Source organism: Neofelis nebulosa, chromosome 17 (genome assembly GCF_028018385.1).
Source record: "Neofelis nebulosa isolate mNeoNeb1 chromosome 17, mNeoNeb1.pri, whole genome shotgun sequence".
In the NCBI taxonomy this organism is placed as follows: domain Eukaryota; kingdom Metazoa; phylum Chordata; class Mammalia; order Carnivora; family Felidae; genus Neofelis; species Neofelis nebulosa.
The window spans coordinates 45267685-45280798 of NC_080798.1; the positions used below are offsets into that span (position 1 = coordinate 45267685).

Sequence of the window (13114 nt, forward strand, 5' to 3'; positions counted from 1 at the left end):
CATATGGGCTATGGAGCCTACTTAAAATTAAAAAAAAAAAAAAAAAAAATTAAAAAAGTACTTTGAATGGTTTACCTGAATTAAATTCCAAAGCCAAAGGATTCTTCATTGTGTGATAAATTGCTGTGATCTTAAGTCTGTTTGGTATTAGAACATAAGAAACATTAAGGTAAGTAGAACTTTGTAAATATACAGCAGTTGGAGTTCTGATTACAAATTAAAGCATTAAAGTATAGTTTTCAGAAGTGGGAATCATAATTCTTATTTTGCTAATCTTGGCTTAGGAAGTAAATGATGTGTGTACGTGTGTGTTTAAATTTAATCTTATTGGGGCGCCTGGGTGGCGCAGTCGGTTAAGCGTCCGACTTCAGCCAGGTCACGATCTCGCGGTCCGTGAGTTCGAGCCCCGCGTCAGGCTCTGGGCTGATGGCTCGGAGCCTGGAGCCTGTTTCCAATTCTGTGTCTCCCTCTCTCTCTGCCCCTCCCCCGTTCATGCTCTGTCTCTCTCTGTCCCAAAAATAAATAAAAAACGTTGAAAAAAAAATTTTTTTTAAATAAAATAAAATAAATTTAATCTTATTGTTGTATGTGCCTCACAGTATATTCTGGTTTCCCTATAATGAGCATTATTACAAGCGGTAAATAGAAAATTTTTTCCCTTATGTATCACTTAAGATTTTCATTGAGTGTAAAAATCTTTAGCATTGCTTCATTATAGTTTACACCTGAATTCAGAAGAGCAGAATAGACTGTTCCATTCAATTGAATTTCCTGTTGGGTTGTTTTGGGTATTATGACCTTGCTACCCCTAGGAGAGTTACACAGCCTTTGTAATTGTATTTTTGTTTTGTCAAATTATTCATCCTTTGTAAATCTTATTTTCCCTTTCTTTTAATTTATCTCAAAAATGCTTATAGCCATACTTTAGCTTAGCAAACACCATAATCTTTTTTAAAGTACTAAAATATCTTTCTGATCTCAAGAGAGCTCAGTTGGATTTCTCTATTTTTTGTTATTATAACAAATTTGTTTTGATACTAGTATTTCTTTAGGCTATTTCTGGGTGATGTGCAATTATAAATAGACTGCTTTTACAGATCATATATTCCATGTCCATTCTATTATATTTAGATAAAGACAAAATAAAGAGTCTATAGATGGTTTATTGAATTCTTAAGCTTTTCTAATTGGGGTGCTCCAATTCTGGATTTGCTATAATTTGTGATATATTCCAACTTGACTCTTACTAGGATACAGTTCCAGTTTTAGTGGTGTGTATGCATTTATTTTTTTTATGTGATGTAATACTTTGAGCATGACCATAGCCATTCTCTGGAGGCCAGAGCCAGAAATGCTAGATAATTCACATCCTACTACTTTAGCAGAGACTGGCAAATGGTTGCCAACTTTATGTAATCATTTGCTCTTTCTTTCATTAGTTTGTTTAGTCACTTCTTCCATTTTCTGTTTCATTAAGGTATTGTTAAGATATAAATATATTCAGCTAAAGGTGGTAGAGAATACAAAAGAAATAGAAAACATGATTTTCTGAAATTTCATCTGTAATTATTATCATTTGTTAATTATCACTATTAAAGATAATAAATGTCCATATTTCAAAAAGTCTCTTTCTCTGGGAGTCGAGGTGGGGGGTGGATATGACAGCCCTTAGAAGCAGCAGCGCACAGTGGAAAGGATATACAGTTATTGATAAAAGTTAACATGCTTTGAACTCTGTATGCCGGGATTTTGTTTATAAGCATTGTATCATTTACTCTTCTCTGTTACCTTATATGGATTCCACTCTACAGTTGATGAAACTAAGACTTAGAGAGATTAAATAACTTCCTCAAGATCACATAGCTAGTAAATAATAAGACCAAGATTCACAGCCTCTTTTAGCCACTATGCTATATTGTCATTACAATCACTTAAAATTGCAGTGCTGAAACCAAGTTTGAGCACTTTATTTCATCCTAGCCATGGCCTCTGAATGGTTAGGGCAATAGTTACAGAATGAGATTGTGTTAGTGAACTGCTTCCTCTACCTAGGAGATTTATGTTGTGTAATTTAGACTTTATGAATTTAGAAAATAGATTTCAGTTGGGGGATTTTACTTGAATACCTATATGGTCCCTTCCATTTTCTTTTATAGAAGTCAGTTATTATGGAGATTTAGGATATATATTTTTATTCCTTTAATTGACTATTTGTTACTTTCCATCTGCTTAGAGAAATTGGATTAGATACAAATGAGCAGTACTTTATTGAAAGAAAGGGATACTAATGATGAGGTCTTGCCATCTGTGACAACATAGATGTACCTACAGGGTATTATGCTAAGTGAAGTAAGTCAGGCAGAGAAAGACAAATACCATGTGATTTCACTTATATGTAGCATCTAAAAAACAAAAGAAATGTGAATAAATAAAAAGAATAAGACTTGTAAATACAGAGAACAAACTGATGGCTGCCAGGGAGCTGGGGGATGGGCAGAATGGATGAAGCAGAGTAGAAGATACAGGCTTCCAGTTATGGAATGAAAGAGAATAAGAGGTACAGAAATACAGTTAATAGTATTAGAATAGCATTGCATGGTAGGTAACATGATAGCTGAGCTAACATATGATAACACTAACATATGATAGTGAGCATAGCATAAGGTATAAAGTTGTTTAATCACTGTGTTGTACATTTGAAATTATTGTAACATTGTGTGTCAATTATTCTCAAATTTAGTATTTTTTGCAAGAAGAAATAAAAAAATAAAGAGGCAGTAATAGTTGCCATGCTTCTTTTAATTTGCAAATGTTTAGACAATAATTTCCCTATTTATTTCTTATTGTTATTTTCATAGAATTTCATGCAAATAGGATTTTTTCCTTAAAATGTATAGCTAGCTTTAAAATATTTCTAATAGTGATTTCTATGAATATCAATTAGATCTAATCATTTAGGCAAGAGTCTAAGACCCTTACAAAAAAAAAAAAAAATTACATAAGTAATCTCTATACCCAATGTGGAGCTTTAACTCACAACCCTGAGATCAAGAGTCACATGCTCTTCCAACAGGCACCTCTAAGCCTCCTGACCTGTACATTCCTAATGGATCAGTGATTTGATTTTTCTAAAAACCTGTCATCTTATGTAATGAATGTCCTTATTCTGTGTTCAGAATGTAACTTTACTTGATCATGAGTTTTCTTTAAATACACTACACAGCAGTCTGTAGGTTGGTCGGTCTTTTTTATTGTTACACTGGTAACAAAATGAAATATTAAAAAAATTTTATTACTTTTTAATTACTGTTGTTTAAATATTAGCATTAGGACACAACAGGTGTCCTACAGGTGAGGGGCACTTGGGTGGTTCAGTTGGTTAAGTGTCCAACTTAGGCTCAGGTTATCTCATGGTTTGTGGGTTCGAGCACCACGTCAAGCTCTCTGTGTCAGCATGGAGTCTGCTTCGGATCCTGTTTCCCTCTCTCTCTGTCCCTCCCCAGCTCACGCTCTCTCCTTCTTTCAAAAATAAATAAATATTAAAAGTTTAAAATGTATGCTTTATGCATGTAGGCAGATGCAGAAGAGAGAGGAAAGAAGACTGGGATAATCATGCCCAAGCCCTGGTTCCAACTCTTCCGTAGTTCACTCATTTCACCTCTCTAGTGAATATTAATCTAATGGAGTTGCCTGTTAATAATAGTGCTACATTATCCCATTTGATCTTAACAATAGTACTGTGTTATTAATAAAATAGAAATGATTAGTTTCACTTTTTGTATAATAGGAGAGGGATGAAACTGTTCAGGTTAGGAAATGAACAAAGAAATAGGAGATAATCTGATTTTTTTGTTCATTGTTTTGAGCTGGTGTCTACTGCAGAATATAGGAAAGATTTTATTTTTATCAATTTTAACATAATAGCAGATATACTTCTTAAATTGTATAGCTTATAATTAGGGTATTGACATATAGGCACTTAATTATCTTAAATTTATGTACAATCAGTCTTATGCTTTCTGTCCCATAGAAGATGGTTTCTTTTTTTTCTTTTATAATAGTTCACTGAGATATAATTTGCACACCTTGCATTTGAGACTTTTAATGTGTACAATTTTTTATCATATTCAAAGTTGTACAACAATCACCATTATCTAATTTTAGAACATTTTTATTGCTACCTCAAAAAGAAACCCTGGGGTGCTGGGGTGGCTCAGTCGGTTAAGTGTCTGACTTCAGCTCAGGTCATGATCTCACAGTTCGTGAGTTCAAGCCCCATGTCGGGCTCTGGGGTGACAGCTCAGAGCCTGGAGCCTGTTTCAGATTCTGTGTCTCCCTCTCGCTGTGCCCCTCCCCAGCTTGTGCTCTATCTCTCGGTCTCACTCTCAAAAATAAATAATCATTAAAAAAAGAAAGAAAGAAAGAAATCCTGTAACTCTTAGCAGTCACTCTCTATTCTATTACCCCAGACCCTGGTAACCACTGTTCTATTTTCTGTCTCTATGGATTTGCCTATTCTGTACATTTCATGTAAATGGGATCATACACTGTGTGGTCTTTTTATCTGGCTTCTTTCACTTAGCATAATGTTTTCAAGATCCACTGATACTGTAGCATATATCAGGCACTTTGGCTAAATGGTATTCCATTGTTTGGATATACCACAATTTGTTTATCCATTCATCCACTCATGGACATTTGGGTTGTTTCCAACTTTTGGTTGTGAATAACGCTACTATGAAGATATGTGTACAGGTTTTGTGTGGGCATATGCTTTCAGTTCTCTTGAGTATAGACTTTGGAATAGAATTGCTGGATCATATGGTGGACAGTTTTCTTGTTTAAAATTTCTTTGAAATTCATTTAAGACTAATAGAAGACAAGTTTTTTAAAAAGTAAAAAACCATTTCTCTGTACTTCTACTCCCTGTTTTAACACCAGTTTTCTGAAAATATTGAAGGGAACTGAATTCTTTGTTTTAATTTTATCATCATTTTACCTCTGTTTTTCAATAATTTTATTTGACTTATTTTTGAAAACAAAATATGATTTACTACCAAAATATTTGTATTAATTGGATTGGTCAGCAAATTTTGGCAGGCAGTAAAATTGTTCAGATGGGCTTTTTTTTTTTTTTTTTTTTTAACAGTTGTGCTTATTGGGGCTACAATTTACTTCATAGAAACAGTACTGTATTCTAACAGAATACTGCCTGATTGATTGACATTCTGTCATCATTTACCCAATATAAATGCATTGTGCCTCAATCTTGGCTATTTGTTAGTCTTCTGTGGTACATTTAGGATTTAAAAAAAAAAAAAAAAAAAGCCGCTTAGTTAGAATCTCCGAAGTTGGATCTTAGCAATGTTTTGAGAAGACTTCATAGCTAATTTTTTTTAAGCTTATTTATTTTGAGAGAAAGAGAGCATGGGGGGGGCAGGGTGGAGAGAGAGAGAGAGAGAGAGAGAGAGAGAGAGAGAGAGAGAGAGAGAGAGAGAGAGAGAGAGAGAGAATCCCAAGCAGGCTCTGCACTGCCTGCTCAAACCCACGAACTGTGAGATCATAAGCCAAGCTGAAATCAAGAGTCAGATGCTTAACAACTGAGCCACCTGGGTGCCCCAAAACTTCATAGCTAATTTAAGGGATAGTTACAACATGCCCAACTCTGGAAATAAAGACATGATAGCTTAAGGAGCTTACTCTAACAAGCTAGAGGAAAAAACAGACAAGTCAATGTCCTATTATAAAATGATATAAAGACTATAGCAGGGGTGCTTGGGTGGCTCATTCAGTTAAGCATCCAACTCTTGATTTCGGCTCAGGTAATGATCTCTCAGTGGGGAGATGTAGCCTGCTTGAGATTCTCTGTCTCCTTCTGCCCCTTCTCCTGTGCACGCATGTGCTCTCTCTCTGTTTAAAAAAAAAAGAAAAAAAAGCAACAATAGATGCATCAGTAGGGTACAATGGAAACATTAGGAAAGAAGAACATCTTGTTTGGAGATGGTAATATTTGTGCAGTATCTAGAAGGACAAATAGAAGTAAGCCGGGGCAGGACAGGGTTTAGATGAAGATTATCCTCGTCAGAAGGAACAGTGAATATAAATCTACTCCATGAAAGTGTATGCTTCTTTTAGGGGAATTAAAAAGAGTTTGATATGATTGGAATAAAAAGATACTATGAAGTAGTAAGATTTGAAGCTAGTAGAGCTAGGCAAGATCTCTTTTGTAAAGATTTGTGTGTTGAGCTAAAGAATTTGAATTTTAACCTGACCACCTTAGGAAGCCTGAGGCTTGCACTTTGGCTTTGGAGTGGGTTATGAGGGAAGAGGAAAAGTAAACATATAGGTAATACACAGTGAAACAAAGGACCCAAAAAATCTTTTTATTTAAAAAATTAAAAATAAGAATGTTGATTATGGGTTTTTGGTTTATGTTTATTTCCATGAATATAACCTTTTTGGCAGGTTTGAGCGATTGGAGTAGAAAGAGAGGTGAAGAGGAAATAGGTTAGTATGAAGGGTTAGAATTGGAATGGGAGGTAGAAGGAAACAGGAAAATAAGAGGGAGGTAAAAAAGAAAGAGGGGCCAAAGGTGATAGAGGTGGAAGGGAGGAGAGGAAACAGACACTTCATCTTCCATCTAGAAACACTCAGTGGAAAGAAGGGCTATTGCCAGAATTCATGTGCTTTGTGACGTTGAAAAAGAAGTCCTACTTCTATTTGTTAGTTTAACAATGACCATTGGATCCATTGTCGGTTTTTGTTTGTTTGTTTTTAAGGGAATGGAAGAATTCTCCCCTTTTATAGTCTTGATGTATTTCTATTTCTCCAGACAATACAGGCATACATTTTTTATTTGATGATACTAGATCAATCTAAGAGTATCAGCTTGCATACTTTTTTAGTATCCACCCCAAATACTAATTTTTTAAATACAGCAAAATAAGAAGAAATAGCTTTCTTTGCTATAATGTATATTGGATTTTATCTTACTATGATTATTGTATTAAATCTGACTGAATTTAACAAGTTTCTACCTCCCTTGTTTCTGTGTATCCCACAACTTTAGGAAAAGGATAATATCATTGAGTAAAGTTTCCAACTCTTCAGAGACATTATCAAAAAGCTTTACTAATTCTTTTGGCACTTTGAAATACTTGTTTTGTTATTCTTCAGTATTCAGATATTCATTTTTTTTTTACCTTTATTTATTTATTTATTTTAATGTTTATTCATTTTTTGAGAGAGAGAGAGAGAGAGAGACAGAGTGTGAGCAGGGTAGGGGCAGGGAGAGAGAGAGACAGAGAATCGAAAGCAGGTTCCAGGCTCTGAGCTATCAGCACAGAGCCCAGTGTGGGGCCCGAACTCACAAACTATGAGATCATGACCTGAGCTGAAGTCGGATGCTTAACCAACTGAGCCACCCAGGTGCCCTTTTTCAGCTTTATATTTGAGGCTACTATTTGAAAAGCATCTAGAAGCACATTGTTTTTATAATATCAAAAAAGTGGCTGCTTTTTTTGTGTTATAATTTTTTAAGCAGTGTGATCACTTTGAAGAACTGGTTTACTAATTACTTAAAGATAAAAATAAAATAGTTAATGCTTAAATAATACTGACTTTACTTCTGTTTAATATAATGTCTGGGCTGTTGGGTAACCATTAAACTTTTTAATAGAAAAGACCTTTTAAGGTCAAAAGTTAAATTATCTTGAACAGTAACAGACTAGTTCTTTGTATAATGTAAATACAAGTATGTAGAAGATATATACACATTGTACCTTCAGAGGAGTCTCATTTGGCCATCTTATGACCTTAATACATAAGAGGAAAAAATGAGATAGGAAAAAAAAGTTTTGATAAGCATCACTGAAATGGAATTTCCACATAGTATTTGAAAATGGGGTGAAAGGTTATAGACTTTCCATTCATTTTGTTAATACAGTATGTTCATATAATTTTGCACCTCTTGTTTTCTACTCAAAGTAATATTTAGTATTTTTTTAATGTCCTTTCAAAACAAATATCTAGTTCCAGTGTTACTCTAAAAAGCTATAAATTAAGGGCACCTGAGTGACTCAGTTGGTTAAGCATCTGACTTTGGCTCAGGTCATGATCTCATGGTTTGTGGGTTTGAGCTCCACATTGGGCTCTGTGCTGACGGCTCATAGCCTGGAGCCTGCTTCGGATTCTGTGTCTCCCTCTCTGCCCTTCCCTTGCTTGTGCTCTCTCTCTTTCTCAAAAATAAATAAACATTAAAAAGCTATAAATTAGTTAATTCTTCATTTAAAGGGGGTATACGATTGCCAGCACGTGACCAATAACCATTTCCATTGTCCTCACGCATTAACCCTGTGTGTTCTAACCAATGTATATGGATATACATTCACAATTTCTTTTAAACTCTTAGACATTCCTGAAAATGTCATTTGCCATTTAAATATTTTAAAAGGCTAGGTTACTTACTAGCTTGTATCAATAAGTGAGGCTAAATGATGTTGCAGTAACAAACTCAGTGGCGTTCAACAGCAGTCCTACTTCTCCCTCACTTTGTGATAATACTGACTGTGGTTTGGAAGTGGATCCATTTTCTTCATTGTCGGATCCAGGCTGAAGAAGCTGCCCTTATCTGGAACTTTGCCATTTTTGTAGTAGAAGAAAAAAGGAAATGGTGGAACCATGTGAGGTTCTTATAAAGGTTTTCCTTGGAACTGGCACATTATTTCAGGTCACATTTCATTATACAAACAAGGCACATGGCCAGTCCTGATGCGAGTGGAGCAAGAATTACAGCCTTTCCATGAGGAAGGACCTAGGGAAAGAGGAACAGTGAATATTTTGACATTAAATATTTCCCATATTGTATTCTTATAAGGATAAAATTAACTATTTAAATATAGAAGTGTCTAAGAAAAAAGCTTTTCCTAAAGTTTAGTGGAATATCTTATTAATTTAGAAGGTGGTGAGTTGTATAAGCCATATTTAAGTTTACCTTTGCAGTGCATATGTTGTGAGGGTTTACTAAAATGCCACATAGTATAATCTGTGTCCAAGGGTTTAACCTCCTGGGGAGCAGTTCTTTTGAGTACTTAAAAGGTATTTATTTGCATACACTAGCATCCCAGAAAACCAGTAGAAAACCAGTCCTTAGGTATCAGTAAGGAAGAATGTTTCTGGAGTCTAACATAAGGGGGAAACTGGATACTATATTTACTTCTTGGATATTAATTTATAGTATATATTGAATATTAATTTTGTTCATTTAACTTTAATCCATTATTTCCCAGATTTACTTGACCTTGAAACCTGTTTTGCTAAGCAATACCTATAAAATTCTCACAGAAATCCTGGCATGAGGAAGTTGTTAGACTAATTATAATTAATTCGTTATATCTGGCCCCTCTCGGTACTTTCCAACTTACTTGTGTTATATTTTAAAAAATTTTTTTAATGTTTACTTATTTTTTTAAAACATTTTTTAATGTTATTTTTGTCAGGGAGAGAGTGCATGAGTGAGGGAGGGGCAAAGAGAGAGGGAGACACAGAATCCAAAGCAGGCTCCAGGCTCTGAGCTGTCAGCACAGAGCCCGATGTGAGGCTCGAACTCAGGAACAGTGAGATCATGACCTGAGCTTAAAGTCAGGCGCTTAACTGACTGAGTCTCCCAGGAGCCCCTGTTTACTTATTTTTGGGAGAGAGAGACAGAGCACGAGTGAGGGAGAAGGAGAGAGAGAGAGAGAGAGCGAGACACAAAATCTGAATCAGGCTCCAGGCTCTGAGCTGTCAGCATGGAGCCCCATGTGGGCCTCGAACCCATGAAGGGTGACATCATGACCTGAGCTGAAGTCAGCCGCTTAACCGGCTGAGCCACCCAAGGCGCCCCTCAACTTCTTTGTTAATTTTAGCAGTGGTTAGTTAGTTAAATTTAAAAATTTAAAAACAAGTGCATTTTATTTCTTAAGCTCAGGTTATCCTAATTCAGGGACATCCCCTGGTAGAAAAAACTATTCTAAATTGGATTCAGTCTGTTTTTAGGTGTTCTTCTGGTATGAAGCCTCTTGAGTCCTGGGTGTAGATACTTAAAGAAACCGTCAGTACCACTCAGAGGCACACATTGCCTCAGAAATCTTGTACTATGATGGCAAAGCATAGCTGACATTTTTGAGGTTAGGGTTGTGGGACAAGGTTGTTTTTAAGTAGAATTTTTAAAAAATATTAAGACAAAAAAATGCCTGAGCTCACATTTTAAAACTTTATTATTCACATAATGAGAAAACAAAGATGACATGTAATAAAACCTAATCTTAGACATTAATCCATCCCTACAAAATCTTTTAAGAGTTATTAAAAATTAATAGGGCTTTTCTGGGTTTTTTTTCTCTGTTAGGGTGAAAGTTAAGTTGCACAGTCCAGGAAGTCAAACTCAGGGGTCAACAAAGAGAACTTCTTTAGAACTGGATAATTGAGTTGATTTTAGAAAAGAAATAAGTGTTGGTGGTTCTTTTTATGGAATGCTTATGTGTACCCACAGCTCAGCCAGCAGGAGTGCCAGAAATCTTAAAGAAAAGCTTGCATAGCTGTTCAGTGAAAGGAGAGGAAGAAGTATTTTTAATCGGCAAGAACTTTCTGAAAGGAACTAAAGTTATTTTCCAAGAAAATATTTCTGGTAAGTAGGCATAGTACTGGTACTGAGATTGTTGCATGTTATACTTTGTTATAAAGGTATAGTTACAAAGTAAAAAAAGTTTCAAAATTTTAGTAAATTACTGTTTTTATTTCAATCAGATGAAAACTCTTGGAAGTCAGAAGCTGAAATTGACATGGAATTATTTCATCAGGTATAATTTAAGCCTTTCTATAGTTTGTTTTTATTTTGTTTTGTTTTTAGTTTATTTACTCTCTGAGAAATTCAGTTTTGTTCTGAAATTTTCCTGAATCAACAGATTAAATTTCTTCTTTATGTGGGTTTCATATAAATCATTTCATTTTATTTCTTGAGTTTCTTTAATTGAAGTAGAATTATTCCACAGTTCTCTTTTTTTAAAAATTAGGAGCATTGGTAAATTATCATTTTTAATAAATGAGACATTTCTTTTATAAGATTTGTTTGCTCTGAGGATTTGGATTATCCTAACCTACTATTTGGTTAAATCAAAGGGAAACTTATTTGTTGAGTACCTGAAGTGTTTTGTCAGTTACTTTTTTTGCAGAGGTACTGCTTGTTATACTTCTGTTAAAGAGTCTGTATTTGTAGGACCTCATCATGTGTATTATTCTCAAAATGACAAGGAAAAAGAGCTTAAAAACAAGGATAAAAAAACTGACTTAAGAATTAGGATGTATAACAAATGGTATCAAACTTAAAGAAATTGGTACTAGCAGAGAAGAGAAGGGTAAATTTATGAACCAATCAGATAGAAGACATATGCAGAAGAGTAGCACATACAGGTGTATATCACAGGGAGAGAACAGCAAAGCAGAAACAAACTAATGTGTAAAATACCTAAAGCCTAAAATTTACCGTTAAATACTAATTGGAGTCAAAGCACATGAAAGCAAGCAGAGAGCTGAAAGAGGCAAAAATTAGAGATGACCCATTTTATCAAAAACGTTTATAATTTCTTTTTAGTTTTTAAATTTATTTCTTTCTATTTTTTAAAAAGTAAAATTTAAAATGTATATCTGTTATAACATATTGCCATATTCAAAGCTAAGGGCACAATATTCCCTAAGGCTGCCCTCACTTCAGATACCAGCCACAAGTTCAGGAGTCTCCTGACCACTCTCGTTTTTTTAACAAATGGCTTCAAATTTAGGGGTTCCCACTCCCCACTCAGATTTGCTAGAATAACTCACAGAAATCAGGATGCACTATATTTAATTTCAGTTTTATTACAGCAAAAGGATACAAATCAGAACCAGCCAAAGGGAAATATTCGTAGAGCTTGGTATGGGAAGGTCCCAAAGACAAAGCTTTTGTTGCCCTCAGGGAAACCTTACTTACACTCTCAGCACATCCATGTGTGACAATATGCAGAGTATTATCAATTAGGAGGTTTACCCAAGCCATTGGTGTCCACAGTTTTTGTTTGGGCTCAATCACATACTGCCCATGCAGCAAATCTTGAGCTTCCAGTTCCACCAGAGTTTGGAACTGAGATGACATATTCCAAAGTCCCCTTCATAAATCACATTGTTCTGTACTGACTGTTCAATAGTCAGAGCCCCCAGTCAGAGATAACTTCTATCCGACGGGAAATTCTAGGGTCTTCAAGAGCACCAAAAACTAGACCTTAGTCTTAGTAAAGTATATGGTATCATATAAAGTGGGGGTTTTCATATACCTAGACAAATGCTTTGTAGAAAGTTTTCCTCTAGTTTATGCTACCACATGCTGTCAAAAAGAGATAGTAGGACTTAACAGTCATTCCTTTGTCGCATATACCATCGGGCAATCTTTTTTTTTTTTTAATGTTATTGAATGTTAAGTTTATTTATAAACTTCTAAATAATAAATGCTAACTTATTAAAATTTATTAAAATAATGTTTTGTTTTGTTTTGTTTTGTTTTGTTTTGTTTTGTTTTGTTTTTTGAGAGAAAGAGAGATCCTGAGTGGGAGAGGGACAGAAAGAGTGGAGACAGAGGATCTGAAACAGGCTCCATGCTGACAGCAGAGAGCCTGATGCAGAGCTCAAACTCATGAATCGTGAGATCATGACCTGAGCAGAAGTTAGCCTCTTAACTGACTGATCTACCCAGGCACCCCTGGGCAATCTCTGTCTTTTTTTTTTTTTTTAAAGGATGTCATGACTTTTATTTATTTATTTAATTTTTTCTTTCTTTCTTTCTTTCTTTTTTTTTTTTTTGAGGTTCCAGTTTCTTTTTTTTTTTTATTTAACTTTATTTTTTATTTTGTAAAATTTACATCCAAATTGGTTAGTATATAGTGAAGCAATGATTTCAATAGATTCCTTAATTCCCCTTACCCATTTAGCCCATCACCCCTCCCACAACCCTCAGTTTGTTCTCCATATTTATGAGTCTGTTTTGTTTTGTCCCCCTCCCTGTTTTTATATTATTTTTGTTTCCCTTCCCTTATGTTCATCTGTTTTG

At 34.8% G+C, this 13114-nt stretch overlaps 1 protein-coding gene and 1 long non-coding RNA gene across 11 annotated transcripts in view; both read left to right on the plus strand.

Annotated features, from left to right (window-relative positions):
* The window catches only part of NFAT5 (nuclear factor of activated T cells 5), a 115910-nt gene that overhangs the window by 71273 nt on the left and 31523 nt on the right, over window positions 1-13114 (plus strand). For all 10 annotated transcript variants that reach the window (XM_058706950.1, XM_058706951.1, XM_058706953.1 and 7 more), the window contains 2 exons: window positions 10532-10666; window positions 10786-10838. In XM_058706950.1, the coding sequence (XP_058562933.1) occupies window positions 10532-10666; window positions 10786-10838 (188 nt within the window). The remainder of the gene's footprint in view (window positions 1-10531; window positions 10667-10785; window positions 10839-13114) is intronic.
* Window positions 5164-5908, plus strand: LOC131499154 (uncharacterized). Its single transcript, XR_009255744.1, has 2 exons — window positions 5164-5441; window positions 5478-5908. It is a non-coding gene; the product is annotated as an uncharacterized LOC131499154 (long non-coding RNA).